At 46.5% G+C, this 19,054-nt stretch overlaps 8 protein-coding genes across 8 annotated transcripts; 4 read left to right on the top strand and 4 right to left on the bottom strand.

The window, feature by feature from the left end:
* Positions 1-475: 475 nt before the first annotated feature.
* Positions 476-2,425, bottom strand: JR316_0007470 (uncharacterized protein; the record flags this gene model as incomplete). The annotated part of the gene is made up of 1 exon (XM_047893211.1): positions 476-2,425. The coding sequence occupies one exon, from the start codon at positions 2,423-2,425 to the stop codon at positions 476-478; it is 1,950 nt and encodes a 649-aa protein (XP_047748493.1).
* Positions 2,426-4,410: 1,985 nt separating this feature from the next.
* On the top strand, positions 4,411-5,385 carry JR316_0007469 (uncharacterized protein; the record flags this gene model as incomplete). Its single annotated transcript, XM_047893210.1, has 2 exons — positions 4,411-4,610; positions 5,064-5,385. 2 exons carry the CDS (start codon positions 4,411-4,413, stop codon positions 5,383-5,385), a joined length of 522 nt encoding a protein of 173 aa, XP_047748492.1.
* A 199-nt stretch (positions 5,386-5,584) lies between these two features.
* Positions 5,585-6,925, bottom strand: JR316_0007468 (uncharacterized protein; the record flags this gene model as incomplete). Its single annotated transcript, XM_047893209.1, has 4 exons — positions 5,585-5,901; positions 5,959-6,102; positions 6,156-6,348; positions 6,398-6,925. The coding sequence occupies 4 exons, from the start codon at positions 6,923-6,925 to the stop codon at positions 5,585-5,587; spliced, it is 1,182 nt and encodes a 393-aa protein (XP_047748491.1).
* Positions 6,926-7,559: 634 nt separating this feature from the next.
* On the bottom strand, positions 7,560-8,726 carry JR316_0007467 (putative phosphatase HAD1; the record flags this gene model as incomplete). The annotated part of the gene is made up of 3 exons (XM_047893208.1): positions 7,560-7,900; positions 7,964-8,618; positions 8,673-8,726. The coding sequence occupies 3 exons, from the start codon at positions 8,724-8,726 to the stop codon at positions 7,560-7,562; spliced, it is 1,050 nt and encodes a 349-aa protein (XP_047748490.1).
* A 1,584-nt stretch (positions 8,727-10,310) lies between these two features.
* On the top strand, positions 10,311-11,407 carry JR316_0007466 (uncharacterized protein; the record flags this gene model as incomplete). Its single annotated transcript, XM_047893207.1, has 3 exons — positions 10,311-10,434; positions 10,473-11,163; positions 11,224-11,407. 3 exons carry the CDS (start codon positions 10,311-10,313, stop codon positions 11,405-11,407), a joined length of 999 nt encoding a protein of 332 aa, XP_047748489.1.
* Positions 11,408-12,101: 694 nt separating this feature from the next.
* Positions 12,102-14,276, bottom strand: JR316_0007465 (uncharacterized protein; the record flags this gene model as incomplete). Its single annotated transcript, XM_047893206.1, has 6 exons — positions 12,102-12,345; positions 12,536-12,743; positions 12,818-12,992; positions 13,062-13,434; positions 13,487-13,661; positions 13,751-14,276. 6 exons carry the CDS (start codon positions 14,274-14,276, stop codon positions 12,102-12,104), a joined length of 1,701 nt encoding a protein of 566 aa, XP_047748488.1.
* Positions 14,277-15,408: 1,132 nt separating this feature from the next.
* On the top strand, positions 15,409-16,844 carry JR316_0007464 (uncharacterized protein; the record flags this gene model as incomplete). Its single annotated transcript, XM_047893205.1, has 4 exons — positions 15,409-15,972; positions 16,046-16,238; positions 16,295-16,438; positions 16,501-16,844. 4 exons carry the CDS (start codon positions 15,409-15,411, stop codon positions 16,842-16,844), a joined length of 1,245 nt encoding a protein of 414 aa, XP_047748487.1.
* A 610-nt stretch (positions 16,845-17,454) lies between these two features.
* On the top strand, positions 17,455-18,859 carry JR316_0007463 (uncharacterized protein; the record flags this gene model as incomplete). The annotated part of the gene is made up of 3 exons (XM_047893204.1): positions 17,455-17,988; positions 18,056-18,464; positions 18,531-18,859. The coding sequence occupies 3 exons, from the start codon at positions 17,455-17,457 to the stop codon at positions 18,857-18,859; spliced, it is 1,272 nt and encodes a 423-aa protein (XP_047748486.1).
* Between the last annotated feature and the right edge of the window lie 195 nt (positions 18,860-19,054).

Raw genomic sequence — 19,054 nt, 5'->3', positions numbered from 1 at the left:
AAAAATACGTGTGTTGCTAGGATAAACTATTCCAAATATAAGCGCTGTCCAGAAGTGTGGTAAAATACAACTTGAGGATCGTGCATCCTTCAGTATTTAAAAACCACGAGTAATCACAGGTCACGTAATTTCCAAGTAGTGTCTAGAAATACAGGAGATGATGTACGAGGGTATATTGCACACTTTACACAAACGAATAAACAATAAACAGTATAAAGGCATGTGTTCTGAGAAGTTTAAAACAACAAGTATAACCGTAAAGAGTCTACGGCTCAAAGAATAAAAAGGCAATACAGATACACGTATCTGAAAGCGAGAGGACGTTGTGAATGACGACATTCTAAAATATAAATATCAGATACAATCATTTCAAGGAGCAAAAGAAGCGTCGGCAGGCGTTGTCGAAGGGCTTTACCGAGATAAAGATACTTAGTATTCAGTTGCATCACATTATTCAGACGAGAAAATACTCACCCTACATAGCATGAACCTCTGCTACTGAGCCCGCGTAGCTGCTTACACGCTTCGCAGCAAAGAACGCAGGAAGCGGCTGCCCAGGTGCTCGCAAGCAATCGATGGGAATTAAGCCACGCTCTAAAACTTCATTTGTATCAAGTCGAATCTTCTCGACGAGTGCCCATCCATCATCGAAGGTGGTCAATATCCGAACAGGATCATCTGGACGCACGGCAAGCTCGTCTGAGAGAGTAGGAACGAACGGACGGCAAATAAACTCTGTCTCAGCAAAACCTCCGTTGTTTCCAGATACAAATGCCTGCTCTGGTACCGCAGCGGAAGGGCCCGGATCTTCAAATGGATTGTTGTCGGCGAATGGGTCAGTGACGTTGTTAATCGGATTATCCTGGCTGACGATCAAAGTTGGTAGACCAGGGGTAGGTGGAACGTTTGAAGAATGGAACGAGAAGTGCGTGCCAGCTTGCAACATTGCCAACGTACCGCTACTGGACGGACGGGAATATGCCGAATTCCTGTCTCCCACCGGATCGGGGGGCCTTGGGAAAGAGAAAGACTCAGATGGGGAGAATGGACGCACAGACATTGGAGTTCCGGGGTTTAAACTGTCGCGGTGGTGAACAACAAGATATTCTGAAGTCGATTCACCAGAAACCTGACTGCATGTAGAGACTCGCTTCTCAAAGATGGCCGGAGTTGGTGCAAAATGAGAGACATCGATTGTGAGGGCAGGGACGTTACCGTTAGCTCGCCCAATCTCAGCCATAGGTGGGAGAGGTGGAATAATAAAATCATCTTGTGAGAGGGGTCCAGGGGACTGGCGGCCATGGGAGCTATTGGAATGGTCGACTGTAGTGGCGAAGCTGCTGCGAGCGGTGCGAACACCAGGAGCGATGATTTCCTTGCTGTTCCTGTCTCCGTACGTCTGTGAATTACGTTTGCCAGTAAACCACCACCTATTTGCCTGGTCATGACGCTGCGACCGTGTTCGGCGTCTCACGGCAAAAATTACCAGGCCAACGAGAAGTGCCAGAAGCAAGATTGAGATGCCCGCAATGGCACCCCCAGAAAGGCCGTGTTTGCTGCTGGTATTTCCACCACTGGAGTTACTCCCATCTGGACCCGAGGATATACCTCCAATTCCAGTAGACGTACTTTTTCCACCGGATAGAGTAGCGTTTGGTATACCTTTGCCGTTTGTGGAGTGAGCGCCGGGGGCTTGATTGGTTCCTACAATGCCTCCGGCATTTGCAACAGCTCCTGGAGTGGTCTGGTCTGCACTATCGTTATTTTGGGTACTCCCCGAGCCATTTGAGTTGGTGGTTTCTCCGTCAGACGTTGATGTGTCGTTTGATGATCCTCCACTCGTCAAGGCTATGCCTCCAGGAGTGCTTGTGTTACCAGCAGTGTCTCCTTGAGATGAAGATGTTGAGGATGATGTATCGCCACTAGTCGAAGTATCTCCCGTCGATCCTGATGAACCTGAACCGCCAGAAGAGGTCGATCCGCTGGAAGTAGCACCACCACCTGAAGATGGATCGCTGGACGAGCCACCTCCCGACGACGATGATCCTCCAGAAGATGTACTACCTCCATTTCCTCCACTTCCAGAGGATCCACCACCACCCGGGTTAGAGGTTGAAGAGCTTCCTCCTCCCGTACTTCCACCTCCAGTCCCGCCAGAGTTGCCTCCAGAGCTTGTCGTTTGAGTGGGTGGCGATGTTGCGGTTGTCGGAGAAGATCCAGACCCTGAACCAGATCCACCGGAGTTTTGGTTGCTGTTGCTACCACCTACAACTGGAGACAACAGGGGAGAGAGCACAGGAACTGAAGGTAGTGGAATGGGGAGTTTTAGGAGCTGAGGCTCGCGCGCCTCGACGGTAGTTTTATCCGCGAGTGCGCGTCCAATAACGACATGGTCGGCGCTCGCTTGACGCTGGATAACGCGCATAAGAGAGCGCGTCGATAATATGAAATAGATGTGATGAGGTGACCTAAAGAGAAGACTTGGAAATTAACGAGAGTGGAGTCGCCTCTTATTGAGGTCGAGTATTTTTGGTTGGAAGATGTTAGGAATCGAAATACAGCGTCGCTCCAACGGCAGTACTTGCTGGCATACGGGGTAGTAGGATAGAGAAAAATTAAAAACGGCAAATGGGGCTCTCATGATATAGGTTCAACGAAACTCCCTCACGGTTCGGAAAGAAACCAGGGCAAATGTTGGAAATCCGAGACTATTCCAAAAGGAGAAGTCTGATGAGAAAGAAGATCTCAAAAGTTTGACGGGTCGACAAGCGTACAAAAATATTGTTGCTTTTATTTCTTGCTCCCACTCCAATTTTTGATACCAGGAAGTGATTGGGTGCTATAGGTCGCTATGCACCCTTTTTCAATGCATATGGTGTTTCTAACATTCCTTCATGTCAGTAGAACCGCGTGATAAACCTTGCCCCACTTTCCTTGTGCTCTGAACGTACTTTACTTTCAACGAGTACCAAGGCGTGTATCAACTATATTTTCATAGGTAGAGCGGGTCTAACCCCATCGAGAACCCACCTACTAGCCGTACTCCCTTTGATATGTCCTGATTACTAGCCTAGTTTATACATTTCCTATACGCTGCAGAATCACAAACGTTTGACTCGGACCATGTATTGGCAATATCTAATGTCTACGAGTTCCACCTAAATGCTGAATATTTAAGGGTTTTGGCCCATGGTATTCATCTCCCACTCCTCTTCGCGATTACTCCGTACATTCAGGCCTCCCTTTACCTCATGACGTCGCGTGAGATAGTTATTTGTGACGGAAATAGCGGCGGCCGCAGTAGACCTTCTCAGACGCTTCAACGGTTGGCGCTGCAGTGTAAATAGAAATCGCTTCATTTTTATTGTGAAAGGCAAAGCTATCCCACGACCAACCCTAATTCCAGAATACACTCAGTGCGAGGTTCGGAAAATTCAAGTATAGTATACTAGACGAGCAGGAGCACGATCATGGAGGAATGAGTACAGAGGACGATAGCCTTTGTGTTTTATCTGACAGATAGTATGGTTGTTTGCATCGACTTGTGCCTGGCTAGGCTGGGTGACGAGAAGCGGGATCAAATATAACGTAAAGAATTATACCTCTTGCATAACAAAAATTGCAAATGCACGGTGCACTGTGCAGCGTCCACTTCTTGACATACGCAGGTACCGCGGCACGCACTCAAACCAGTTTGCTTTCATTAAGGGCGTTGATGGACAGCTGATCTTCGGTACTGGAGGGCATATAATAAGTATACATTGCCGCCAATACTACTGAGCACCTTGCAAGAATCGATGTCGGGCAAGTATAAATAGGAAATCTTCTTCAACTATTTGGGATTGAACATGTCTATGTATAATAGATTCGTATTGTATTCTTGTTTATTCCCTTTAGTAGCTCCAGGCGTTTTATGGAATGATATCGTTGTAGTATTAACCATTGACACTGTGTATGCTTGGAAGTTTGGTGTTCTGCTGTACGTACAGAGCTCGGGACATAGGCCAATACCGTACCTCGGTCACATTATCGGGGTGTGGTATCAAAAATTGAAAAATTCTGGTATGTATAGTCATCAGAAATTTGCGGGTCTTGAATCGGCCTAAAAAGTAATTGGTATTCCTAGAATGGAATTTTGTGGTACCCTCAAGGATTTGCAAACGGTTACGCCACCGTCATAAATTAGAAGACCGCCCACGAGGTTACTGTGGCGCATTTTTTTTTACCAGATTTGTAAATCGCAGCATTCAAAAAAATTGCATATGCATTCTGACTCACTACTTCTAGCATGAATTGGAATGAATGCTCGAAGACTAACATAGCGTATTGAAAACAAGAAAAGGAGGATGCTCAGGTTAGCCTGGGGGATCTTCAAAAGGATTTATATCTCGGAATGGATTACGGGGTGGCATGGGCGGAGGGGAAGAGGGTAGAGGAGGAATAGGGGGCAAATCAACAGTAATGGGGCGATACGAAGGCACGAACAAATTTTTGGGCGATGGAGACGGAGATATTTGGATGGTTGGAATTGGAGGATTTGAAAGTGTGAATGATGTGGACGAGCTGAATGGAGGTGCAGACTTCGGAGAAGGATCTTTAAAGGGCGATTCGTGTATGTCTATCAATAAAGATCGCGCAGTACCTGTTGAATGAGTGGACCCTACAGAAACTGAATGGCGATGTCCGGGATTAGAGCTATGTGTCTGCAGAGAATGCGGCAAGGAGGAAGCAGCACTCCTGGAGCTTTTCTCGGACCTAGCATACTCCAACATGGGAGGAGGTGACAAGATAGCTGTATCTTCATTGAAGGATTCAGTTGGTCGACGCTGAGGGACAGCAATGGTAAATCTCCGGAATACATCGTGGAACCGAGAGGTCGATTCGTCTTGGTATTGGTATGACGATATGCTTGTCCTCCATCCAAGAGCAGCCTGATCTCTGCGATATGCCCTCCTCCTGCGACAGATAAAGATGACGATACCTGCAAGCAAGATAAACAACGCAATTACAATTCCCGCTATTGCTCCCAACGGTAATCGTTGATGTGATGTACCGCTTGGAAGAACGTCGGTTATTCTGGGCCCTTCACTTGACGAGGAAGCAGATGAAAAGGTCGTTGTACCAGAAGAAAAGGAAACGTTGGGGCTGAAAGAGGTTGTTGAAAAAGGAATAGGTGTTCCAGATGAAATAACGACTCCATCACTAGGTCTCGTAATTCTAGTCGATGTGGCGGTAGTGACGCCCGGCGATGTCTCGACGACAACCAGTAAGCCAGCTCCACTAGTGATTGCCCCCTGTTTAGACCGCTGCGGGGAGACAAGTCTTGTAGCACAAGGAGGGCTAAAAGGATCCTCTATGTCTGTTAGAATTGGGATCATGAGCTAGTAGTAGTGCGCGTTTGAGTGGCCTGATCAGGGGTTAACACAGGGGCTATCGGACCTTCAACGTTCAACGTTCAACCTTTTGACGTTCAAATGATCGCAGGAAAGTCTGGTTCGTAATTTGTAAGTAAGCACTATGAAAGTTAAAAACTGTATTGTATAACCATGGGGCATTTGAAGCCATAAAAACGAGATTTTGACTATTAAGCGTTAAATTTCGCCCATCCTCTATCATCTTTCCTTCCGGCTCCCAAAGCATTGACATATTCTTTGTATACCTTGTAATGGGAGTTCAATGACCCCGCCATATCGTCATGATCAATGTAATGAGTTACGAGGATACTTTTGGGGTCAGTGTAAACGAGAAAAGGTGCTTTGATGCCATGGCCACGAATGAAGTGATAGATTTGGGTGCCAGCTTCATGGTTCTCAAAAAGAGTACCACTTGAGTCGGTATCGAACCGGACTTGGTCGGAGATGAAGCGAATCTCAGCGGGATTGTCATGAGCCTTGATAAAATCTTTGGTTCCATTATTAATTGTCATGAAGCATAACCAAGTATGAGTATAAGGCATACCTTCATTTATCGTAATCCATGATTTTGCGGCAGCCGTTGACGCTAATTGGATCACTGTAACACCAGATTTGGAGGCTTCAAGCACCTTTGGCTGATTCCCAACCACATCGTCGTCAATCCAGATCAACAAGGGTAAGGCAGGATCTAACACGTCGTATTGATTGTAATTGCTTATATACATTGGAGGGGTGACTAACCTTGGGTGTAGGTCTTAATTACATCTGCGAATGGGCCCTGATTTACGAGTTCTTGAAGCGCAGAGAAGGATATGTTTCCTGATCCACGCTCGTCGAGACGCAACAAGAGCCGTTTACAGGCCACTGGAGAAAGATCCAGGGCAAGATATGCTGAAATGTCCACGCAAAAGGTTTCCGATTCGGCCAGAGTTGTCTACATGTGCAACATCAGTTGCGAACACTAGGGCAATTGAATTTCGCACCTTATCACCAACACAGTGATACCAGAATTTGGTGACTTCTAAATTCTCTGGATCGTCTTTAGGCTCGATTTTGAATGGTACTGATTGTGGTAACGAAGGAGGAGGAATGACGATGGAGTCCATGGTAGGGGCACGAGAAATGACATGGAACCCCTGCAGGCGGTCGACGAACTGGGTCGCACCCATAAGCAAGAGATATTTCTCCACCAACATTTGTCTGTCATCCTGGAGTTGCTGGGTGGGTTTCCATGGGTAAAGGTGGGCAAGTGCGCGATGGGATTTACTCTCCTTCCATAGACGAAGGTGGTAATAAATATTCAAGAGAACATCTTGCAGTGCATGGAGACTCTCGTTGAGAGATTCGTTCTCTTCGAGGCTCTTCGGGTGGGCGAATAGAGGTTTGATATTCTTTTGGACCAGCAAGACGGATTTGTTTATGTCCTTGGTCAGGGACTTGTGGTCATCATGTTCAGAGATAAAAGAGACAATGCCAATGGTGAGGCTATATACGATGCTAGCCACATCCATTGGGGTTACAAAATGGGAGCAAAAGGTTGTTAAGGTAGGGTAGTGTCATTGCAAGCGTCGGAGCGCTCTGTAGATTATATACGGCCTGGAAATTGTATAGTCAAGGCACAAACATAGTAGACTTGTTCAGGTACATTAACTGTTCTGTCAAACGCAACTTGAAGTTCCGGAACCGCATTCAATCACATTGCAGTCGTCTGCGAAGGCTCTAGAAAGTTGCAAAATTTGTATGATCCATAGGAAACATCGCATTTGTCGTCTGTTTACTGCAGAAATAGACATCCATGGCAGTCATCGAAGAGAGGGATTTATAATCGGGGATGGAGATAGACAGTTGTGGAGAACGAGAAAACCATCTGTACAGCCTCCTTAAATCTCGACATGTCCAGGTGCGGCTCAGGCCGTGCCGACATTCTCGGGCCTCCAGCCTTAGGTTTTACACTGCAACCTAGGAACATTAATCTAGCCCCAGCCTTTCTAACTCACGGAAAAACGTATTTGTAAGAAACAGAAAGACAAAGATTTCAGTTGAATGCCCAGAATCGGTGTCGCATTGAAAACCACAAGACGGTAAGGATAAACCGCCGTGGTATGATGGTATCATCAACAATATAACATTAGGTAGGGATGAGCATCAACCACTACTAGTAATGGTAAAAACCAAACGATCGTCATCGCCAACGTGGCATGATATGCTCTCCATGTCTTCAATGATATAATGGGCACCGCAATTCTCAATTTTGGAACGCTCATGACTTGTGCACACAGCAACAACTGTCGCACCACTGGCGACGCCAGCCTTGATGCCACTAGGCGAATCCTCAAAAACAACACAGCGTTTCGGGTCATACCCTAGGCATTCGGCAGCCAGCAGGAAAGGGTCTGGGGCAGGCTTTCCCGCCTTGAGACGTTTGTCGTCGGCGGTGATAGTTACTGGAGGAGGCACAATCCCAACACGCTTCATACACCCATAAGCTGCAGACGAGAGTTTCATTATTACCTCCCTTAAAAATGAGGTGATTCAAAACAGGTACTGACCATATGTCTTAGCACCTGAAGTTGCAACAGCATAGCGACCTTCAGGAAGCGAATCTATCATCTTGCGGACCCCGGGCAGAATACGAATGGAGCGATCGACGCTGGCGGCCTCCATCTGCCATGCCTCTAGGGTGGCGTTCAAGGCATTTTTCTTCTCAACAGCAGGATAACCAGGTTGAATAAGGTTGTCTTTCTCGGACCCATCCTCGTCGACGACCACAACGTCTTCATTATGCGCACGCAATCTCGCAGCCTGGCTAAGCATATTGAGGAGTCGACTACCAAAAGAAGGCCGCCTTGACTCGAATGCAGAGACAGACGATCGTCTAGAAGCAGGAGCAGATGGCCCAGGTGTAAGGTCAGGGGTATCGTGTGCAGAGCTAGCATACGAAACATCGGAAGGAGGAGTGACAGATCCAGAGTTGGGGCCGTGAAGATGATGAGCATCGGCATAATAAAGGATGGTGTTCTCGAAACGTTCGACCTCTCTCTCCATCTCTTCTTCGGCTAGATGAGGCTTGAACTGCGAGAGATTGTCGACGGCACGCTTTCCATGAGTGGCAGCGATAACATGCTCGGGATCCTGCCCAATTTCGGAAGCCACCTTCGCCCAGGCAGCTTCCACTGCCGCAATGGAATCTGTAAGAGTACCGTCCTGGTGACCAAACGACTTAAAGAATGCACAAGATATGATGTTTATATCCCTCACCATGTCAAAAAGCACGGCATCAGCAACAAAGGTTTTTGAAGGAGGTGAATACATCTCAAGATTTATCTTTGTTGGATGTGAGCGCTGAACGGAAAATAGAAAGGAGAAGTATCGTCTAGATAATTTGCAATTGAACCAGCGTCCTACGAACCAGCATTTTATACTGTCCCTGCTCTAATCTTCATGAGAAATGGACACTAACTTGATCGAAGTTCGTCGGCTAACGAACTTGGCTGAAACTGAGATTACCGGCACGAACGACAACAACGCCCCACAAAAATGACGTCTACGTCGATCCTGTACAACCATAAAGAACTTTAGTTGTGGGAATATATTTGACCACAACTTGCGATCTTTGGTGACAGAAAATGTAAACCCGCATTCCTTTAATTCCACGGAGCATGGAATTCAAAATTTCACGCACCAAGAGAAGGAAACCATTGTTGAGAAAGGATGTTAGGATTTTGTCATTGTTTGTTCAGTTTACTTGCAAGTTCAGTTTCTAGTTCAGTTTCTAGGAGTCGATGTATCGTGGTAGTCTTTGGAAAACGAAGAACATCCTTTTTCGGTGTTCAAAAAATTTGAACACCGTGTGGAGAATAATCACGTGCCACTAAATTGGGCGCGTCGCGTCGCGTATTTAGCCCCTTTCCACAACGTCGACAACCTATACCAGAATTGTACCGGAACCAAGTGTATTTTTCAAATTAAATAAATAGAAATATTTAGTTTTAGATAAAATACTTACCTTCAATCCTGTATAATGTCATTATGGATTGTATTTCATCAGTTAACTTTAGCTGTGCTTGCATTTAACCATCATTCAATATTATAAAGTACAATATCTATAAGACCACGACCTTAGAAGCATTGGAGATAGGTACCTCGTGAAATATAGAGCAAATATTACCAGACAGATGACAAAATTTCTAGAAGTGAATTATCCCCTCGCTCCATCACCACGACCTCGCTTAACATGGTTCGTACCCCCGTCCTCACCACGCGTGTCCACGCCATTGCCCGCACGTCCCATCACTACACGTCCCTTGCACTAAGTCCCTCGCTTCACCTCCAAGGTGAGTTCCCTGTGCCCAATGAATTTTATTCAGTAATTTGGTAGAGATTGGGATTTGCCTGTCTAGAATGTGATGACATACTCTGTTGTATAACGATTTTGACTTCAGTTTGGTTCGAATGCGGAACTGCAGTAAAAGCTGGAACAAAACGTTTATGTGACAACGCGTTTTAAAAACATGAACAGGAGGGCCGGTTCTCAGGCACGAATTCACACTACTCGGAATTCACGAACTATAACCTCGGGAGGAATGATTCAAGTTTCTGGGAAAATATCGATCGAATCCCCCTTTATTTCCACTGATCATCAGGCCGCTCAGCTTCGATTTTAGCCGAACATGCACAATACACACAATGACATTCCGAGGGCACTCCATTGTCCAACGCTTCTGTTCCAGAAAAGGAAATTAGTTGTAAACACATTGAAGGAACCAGGGAAATATGTGCCACTCCTGGATACATCAACGCTCAAAGGCATTTGGCTAGTGATATAAGAGCAATCACTGTCATTCATTACCTTGCCTAACATCATATCATACCAGAAACACCATCGACATCCCTATGATGACTGACCTTACCTACCGTGCCAAAGACCAGAAAAATGCGCATCGTTCTGGCTATTCCACAGGGGCCTTCCCACCTTCGAATGATAATGCTTCCTCTGCATCGGCGTTAACCAATATTTTTGGTAAGATTTTGGTGTCTTGATCATCGTCGTACTATCAGAAGTTGACACTGCATTCGGGACGGTTGCAGAACCTTTCAACGAATCTAACGAGGCTGCCGTCTTGTCTGATTCCCCACCTTGGCGCCCTTCCTTCCTTAATGCCTTGCCCAGTAGCACAGGCTCCTCGTCTATCAATCAAACTGTCAACGGTCCCATAATTGCACCACCAGACGACGTCGAATTTCAATCAACTCCATCTGCCGTCTCAGATATCCTGTCTTTGTCATGTACTCCAAAGGAGGCGCCTGAAGTCCCACTCGATGTACAAGAAAAGATAAAACAACAGTACATTCTCTTCCCTGGTCTGGCAGAATTGATATTATCACCGGTGGCAGTGGCGAGGCTTCCCGGCCTTGCAGTAGCAGAATTATGGACCAAGGGAGACGTCAATCGGAGGCCAGATTTCGATAAGCATCTCCACTCGCCGATTCCGGCCAATCTATTGGACCAAGAGAGCTCTTGCAATGCCGGTCCATCTCGTTTGATGGGTCATTCGGATTTGAATACAGTAGCCGGCCATAATTCAGGAAATCTAGAAGAGCAGCAAACAGACATTCCATACTATCTCCCCACGCAAGAGGCGAGATACGTATCACACAATACCAACCATCCCGAAGACACAAGAGGATCGAGCTCCAATCAAGTGATTGTAGAGCAGACGACTCTTGAAAGCCCTCAAAATCATTGGAGGTAAGTGGTATTTATCTCGCCTCTTAGCAACAAGAATTAATGGATGACATGCCATTTCAGGAGGGAAGCTGATCTTCCCTATATCCCCAGGGAACCATCGCACGGAGTCCAGCGGAGATGGGGAAGGGGAAAACAACAGCGTACAGGCGACCTTCGAGTCGATGAGCCGCTGAGGTTCACAGCGTATCGGAGGTTGTATCCTAATCGACCAATGTTGGGGCCGCAAGACCCTGATGAAGACTAGTCCTTCTCTGAAGGACACTCGCTACGGATTTGCGTTGATTGTCAAAGATGCAGGTCCTACAACACTGATTGGTGATACAATAGAAGCTTGATACCTAGTTTAGTCATCACTTGCAATACCACAATGATTTGCACAGAGTATATAACTTACTGAGTAAATCAGACCTTTGGTTTTGAAGAAGGTGGGGAATTCAGATAGATCATGATTTTTCACGAACAGTGACGGATGAGAAGGGTTCTATCGATAACTGATCATTTCATTGGCACTATCCGTGAGAACTCTTGCTTCAAGAAATAGGGCACGCCCCCGGTTCTCTTGATTGCGTTCTGGTAAGTCGGGAAGTATGTACTGCAAACATATGTTCAAAATTGACCGTTGTGGAAAATGCCCGTATGTATGTCATGCCCTCCGGTCACCAATTCAATAAAAATCAGTGGAGTTGGCGATGTATCTGGTTTCTGCAATAGTTTAACGACAGATGACTGAGAAAGGTATTCGATCGAATGGCCTTTTAGAAGGCGGATGCAACGATGAGGGCATTGGGATCATATAAATTTTAAAGGTGATTTACTTAAAGGTGATTTATCTTACCATTAAATGACAAGCCCGTAAGCACATCTAAAACCGCTAACGATACTTTCTCTTGAATACCACAAGGTCAGACAAAAATCTAAATACATAGACTAACTAATCATTACGAATCTTCTTTCGCTTTTTTCCAATCAAACCATACTCTCCTCACCCACCTCCTTCTCCTGGTAACGCTGCCCCCACCAGACGTGTATGGTGCCGGCCGCGAGCCCAGCCAGGCATCGTTCGTATACACCCAGCCGTCCGGGTCCCCTCCACAACCCGACCATTCGCACTTGAGATCCTTCCTCCAGTCCTCTGTCTCGACGAACCGCCAGCCAGGAGCGAGCGAAAATGTGAGATTGCTACTGCAATCGAAAGTCGGAGGATGGAATGTCAGAACCGAACACAAATAGGGAAAAAGGAAAAAGGAGCGATGAAAAAGGCGCGTCAGCTTGTGTTTCTGCTTTTATTGGCTTCCACAAATCATAAATAGAGAAAGATGGAGAGGAATGTTGCACCAGAAATGGGATCAGGGCTACAAAAAAAATAACGAACCTGACTTCCCCACCGACTCCGACCTCAACTGTACCTCCATCTGCATTCGCACTTCCTCCCCCGCCGCTTCCACTCCAGCCATCTTGACCCCTCGTCCATGCACCTCGTTCTCCTGGCCGCAAATTCAACTTGCTCCATCCTTTTTGCGGGGGAAGGAACATGGAACTGGACGAAGAAGAGGATGATGCACCAAGAAGAATAGATGAATCTGATGGTAAGGGGCCTAAACGTCCAAAAAAATATTGATAACCAAACAATGGGTGCAAAGCAGGCCGTACGCACCTCCGTATCTCTCATTCTCCCACAACTGCACCTCCCTCATCTCCGAATTCCAGCACTCGTCAGTGAGACGATCATCATCAATGATTCTTTGCACAATCATCGACAAGGGGAGCATCTTCTCTGGAACAGCGTCTTTGGTTTCGTCACCACCCCCATTTCGCCTACCTTTGGCAGTCTGGCTATGATGATGCAGCCCAAACAAACCTGCTATGTCGACCCCTAAAACCTTCATATTCATACTCACTATGCGATTCCTCACCCGCCGCCACCGTGCAAGCAAGACAGGCATAGTGTCCATAGCCATGCCCCAGAGGAGAGGTATCAGCAACCGTACATATGGGTGTGTCAAGACAAACGGTGCCAGGCCACCGAAGAGACAAACCTCCCTAATCGGGAATATAGGTAGATGGATAAGCAGGAGTAAAGGGGGTAATGTGACGACGAGGAGGGTAAGGATGTGTGTTGTGTATGGTGAACGGGGGAATTGGGAAGTGGTGGTACCGGTACTGCTGTCTTGCGTAGACTGAGCAGTTGATTTTGGGGTCGACTTTGCAAGATGTTGAGGGGTAAGGATGAGGTGGTACACGTGCGGCTCGACGAGTGCGTGCAGGTCAGCACTAGGTTAAACATGAGCACCCAGTAAAAGATCGTGACAGAAGCGATAGATACACTGCACCCATGAGATTTTGGATGCCTTGGATGTTGGCTTGCCAAGGCACGATGCCTTCCATGGGAGGGGATGTTGAGGGTGGCGAAGCCGAGTTGGCGTCACTGGAGGAGTATAAAGGATCAGCAGAAGCCGATGCAGGATAAGGATATGTCGCCAGAATAACTCCAATCAACACTATGTGTGGAAGCAGCAATATAAGTCGAGGATAAAAACCTAGACTTTTCATTAAGTTTCCTCGCAAAAAAGAAAATTGTGTGACTCACAAATAAATGCATATGCAGCCATCCAGACAGCTGTCCTCAAAGTACCCCTTTTCCATAATATAATTTCCTCTATTCGGTCTTGCAGCCAGAAGACGGGCCCTATTATCGTCACAAACCGCTTGAAGTTGGTTGACATGATCGGCAACGACAGCGGGTCCTTTGTTGACATCAACGTATAGCTCTCTGGCAGGCCCGTTCTTTTGAGATTCGGTAGTGTCGGCGTTGTCGATGTGGGTGATCCGGGACTAACGGGTGGAAGCGCCGCAGAGAGCAGCATCTGGGGTATGAACGACATCGCAGACGTTGGCGAATTCAGCGAGTTTGCTGTCGTCGACAAAAGTGATTGCCGCCGCGTACGCGGTGTCGGTGAGTGCGGAGGGGATGGGTTTGGGATAGACGTGGTTATTTTGGCTGCTGGCCTCACATCGTGGTGTTGTTTCTCATCGTCTCGTTGATGTTGCTGGTCCGACATGCCACGCAGACGCGTCGCCCCCTCTGGAATCTCTATATAGTCCATTGTCGCCATTGTCTTTCCTATATTCGTTAACCAAGTTTGTACAGATTTTCAGCGGATACAACGTAGGTTGATGTTCTGCGCTCGACATGCACTGTTTCCCGACAACAGGCGCTTCGGGATCTAAAGCACAGACGGCAACACCAAACTGTAGAATTATGGTTAACATGTCGCAGTATGCCAAAGTACTATACTGACAGCTTGAGCTGATGCCACGAATCTTCAGAAACTCTGGGGGTTGGCCGGGACCGTTGAGATCTTGAACGAAGGATAGGAAGAAGTTTGGAAATAGATATCCGAACTCTACGCTGGCGCCAAACAAACGCAAGCACGGTGTCCAATGTCGGAGTTTAAAGATCGCCGTAATGCCGACGAAGCTGCTATACTTGTTGAAACCAACATGAATCTTTGGTCTGCCGGCACCCATTCGTTTGTGTCAAATAAAAACAGATTAGATACTCGTTATGTGTTATATTGCGTGCCTTTCTCTGACATTCTCTTAGAGAAATATACTTCGGAAGTGCATTCCGAACCATATTTTTTGAAAAAAAATTTCAACAAAAACTACGTGTTAATTACAAAACGTGTATTAGATTCGTTTTTATTTGACATATGTCGATAGCCGCAAGCATTGCAACCCACCCACTAGCTGTATAGGATATTTCTTTATTGTAGAGCTTTGGTAGACTCTTTCCACGGTTCCCGCTTCTGCAATAATATTCCTGGGATCTACTACGTGTCTTCACCGGTCACGGTGCAATTGCTCAATAGCCAAGCTGTGCATGGAGCATATATTCCAAAGCAAAAGATTCCCCTCGATTTCATTAATCGTGTCTGAGGTACTATCCTGTCGATTGACGACGGAGATGTAGAACTTTGACAAGAGGCCATAACCCTAACCCGACGAGAGGTTCAGCTTAGAATCAAGGCCCAGATCTTTCAATGCACGCGCGCCTACACATATCAAATAACCAATTATTCAACTACAGGCTTGGTCCCAAGGCCCAGTCCCAAACCCAGGCCACTATGGCGGTTGAGGAACACGAATCGCGCCTCACTAGCTCGAGATCAATCATAGAGGCGAAGGCCCATAGCGCTACATTTAAACAATGTTCTGCACGCTGAACGTCCAAAAATACACACCATGCATTCCTCAATATGTGACTTATCATCCTCGGATAGCCATACTATGGCTGTCAACAACATTGCCCTCAGTATCATGGACATTGTCGCAGGATACGAAGGCAGGAATTCTCTTGTTATACATATCTTTAACATATGTCTACAGATCCAGACGGCAATCGTTCCTCTACTTGGGCGACAAAGTGTTGATTTGAACCACAACGCTCATCAGTGCCTGTGCGCCCTGATACCAACCCTCGAATCCACACGAAAGCACTTGGAAATGTGGATCGTACGACGCACGCATAGTCTCGTTTCCGGTTTCAACCCGTGGCTCCTAGCACACCGACTGAAGGAGGATAAGAAGCATCTGCTTCAGCACTACATCACCCTGATGACAGCATTGCAAGTCGTCGATAGGATTCGGGGGTACAACTTCGTTTCTCCGGCTGCAAGTGTACTTTCATTCCAGGATCAGGAGGTCCGCCATCGACCCCGGCAGCGACCACCGCCTACAGACATTTCCACCGACATGTTCCCGGAGTCCGAAGCCAAAGAGTTCTGGAAAAATAACTTTGAAGGCGAAGTAAGTTATCCACACTGCTATCTTTCTGGCTGCGTACCACACCAGTCCAATTGACCATCCTCCAACTTTCTAGCCCAGTTCAGTGGATAGTAGTAACTTCCGTCAAGTACTTTCGAAATGGTTAGGAAGGACCATAGATGATCCTGCATATCATCGCCTTCTGCTACGTCTGGACCTTAACAATGATTCCACGATCCACTTTTCGACATTCTATGACCTCGTGAGGAACGGCAAAATGAAAGATATTATTAACTCTTACTTGGCAGGTGCGTCTATGTCTTATTCGTGTTAAGGGGTTGACAAATCTTTACCGGAAATCTAGACCCACGCCTACCCCTGTTGATTTGGATCGACGAGGACGTTCGGGGAAATACCGATCGGGTGTTTGAAGCAACATCGTATGGCGTAACAGTTGTTCAACTCGCCTCGATATCTAGCGCCAAAACCTGGATAGCAACAAACCACGGTGAGTATATCAAGTTTGGCTCAATGCTTTCGACACGAACCTCATTGTGTCCCTTATACCAGACTTTTTGATGCAAAATGACGACCCGTCCAACATTCGATTTATTATAAGCCAAGCCTGCAATGATTCGTATTTCAAGGTGCTCGACGTCCCGGAAGCAGCATGCGAAAACGGAGGCTCCGACTTTATGTTGCGATACATCCGCAATGAGGGTTTCGCTTCAGCGGTTCTCATATACTCTCCCGAGAAGACAATCGAATCCACCGCATACGTAGAGGACGACCAACTCCATATGGCAGGATCGACCACGCTTACGTCTTCCGTTTACAAGGAATATGTTGCTGCTTTGGGTGAAAGACGAAAAGATGATGTAGGGTGGAGGAAATATAACGCCACCTCACGGTGATGGCGAGATTGAAGTTGATTTTACCTTTGTTTTTATGAATGCAATCTAGAAGTTATAACACAACAAAATGTATCGGAGAAATTCCAAGCGCACCTTGGAAGAAATCGACAATTGTATATGCAACATGAGCGCAGATTTAAAGGAAAAGTAGTAAGAGGGTGCCGGTCTTCAAAAATCAAACACAATTTTAGAATTCCCACGTCATATTTGGAGGACGATGCTCCAAATCCGAAAAATCTGGGTTGTTCTAGCCCAGGTCGCTTTCAAATTCAACACAGACTTTCCAAAGGATATCATGTCCTCAAGAAAGGCTTCTTCGTCCTGTACTCCGTCGAATGGTTTCACACATGTTCTTTTTGTGCAATGGATCGCTTTGCCACGACACATTGTGCGCAAATTGGTATAAAATCGCGCTGTTTAGTGACTTCACGGGATCCACAACGTTATCCTTGGCGGCTCGGTGAAATAGAAAGGTGTGCCTCGTTGACCATTGTCCAGCCTTTTAGGGTCTAAAAGTACATCGGTCTGACATTCGTTTAAGCTAGATATCGTTGCGGGGGATCGACGAGAACCCCACACATCCTACTTTAACACATTCACAACAAACATAATGGAATATGCCAATGCCGTATACCAGCTTTGCGAAGACACGATCAAGTTCATCTCAGAGCATCAGATTCTTCGGAACGACTCGACGACGAGACAAATCTCCGAAATTCTCTCCCAAATAGAGTACATCGTAATCCCAGTCCTACGACGGAAGACGATCAACGAACCTCTTCAGCGGTGTTTACACGACCTGGAGTCCCTTCTGCGTCTCGTGTCGAAGAATTTGCAAAAGTGGAACGAACGGCGGTCTCACGGGAAGTTGCACATATCCGCGCTCTCCTTCTCGGCATGGGCGCCTCCAAAGGACATTAAAGACAACCGAGAGTTTCTCATATGGAGTCATGCACTCCTTTGCAAAGTCGTTCAGCTCGTCATTCGACCGAAAGGGTACAACATCATCAGTCCGCCTCCCAGCATTCGGGATTTTATAGAGCACCGATCAGTGCAGAAGATGAAGATGAAAGAAGAGGACGAAACGGACGAGCCTTCCATCTTCGAGGCTGATCAGTTTTGGAAAATATCAATCGGGCCAGAGGTGCGCATTGTGTCGTTCCATTGTTTTTGTCCACGTCTAATAAAGACTTTGAATCGTGACGCTGTAGACGGAATTTGCCAGTTCAGAACAATTTTGTGACTTGCTCTCTTCTTGGTTGGATGAAGACATGAGCGATCTTGCCCGGAAACGCCTCCTGCTCCGACTCGACGAGCACCACACCGGATATATATCATTCCCAACGTTCCAATGTTACGTTCGCAACGGGCGGCTGAGAGAAGATGTCCACCTATATACCTCGGGTGCGTTGCGAGCCCCTTTAAACAGCGGTTCCTCGTATTATCAATCAAACTTCTCAAACGCCTTCCCCGCAGATCCCCACGTCCCTCTTCTCATTTGGATCGACAGTGATGCATCGGCAGTCTCACCCCAGATATTAGAATGTGCCGGTTTAGGGATAACTGTCATCCAATTCGCGTCGACAGTTACTGTCAAAGCGTGGATCACAATTAATATTGGTGAGTTCAATGTCCAATTGAGCAATAAATTTGTTATTTATGATACTAATACAAATATCCATGCAGATTTCCTGAAAAAACACGACTCACCGACACAACTCCGCTTCATTTCCAATCAAACCCTGCGTGAACGCGACTCGTCCCACACACCAGCAGCGAACCATGAAGCCGGGCGCCAGATTTTATCGCACATCCGAGGTTTGGACCTTCACGCCCCGGTCATCGTCTACACCATGGGCTCCGACATCGAACCAACGAAGTATGTGGAGCAATATGAAATGGCCGGCTCGTTGATAATTGGCGGGAACTATAGGATATTCCATAATTACGTGGCTGCTTTGGGTAAAGGGAGGCCAGACGATGGCAGGTGGATGAAGTATAATGCATCACTGTGATCTTGTAAACTTATTTTGTATTATTGATACTTAGAAGAAATTATGAAAGATTTGATTCAAACAACTCATTTCCTATTTTCAAGACTGTGAATCAATATAACACATGCATAAAGTTACTTTGTGCGCACTTACGCAGGAGTTCTCACGGGTAACTATTAATGCAACGATCAATCGATATTAATCCATCTTTATCTA

This window comes from Psilocybe cubensis, chromosome 6 (assembly GCF_017499595.1).
Source record: "Psilocybe cubensis strain MGC-MH-2018 chromosome 6, whole genome shotgun sequence".
NCBI classification, from domain to species: Eukaryota; Fungi; Basidiomycota; class Agaricomycetes; order Agaricales; family Agrocybaceae; genus Psilocybe; species Psilocybe cubensis.
This window is presented reverse-complemented; position numbering and strand designations above follow the sequence as displayed.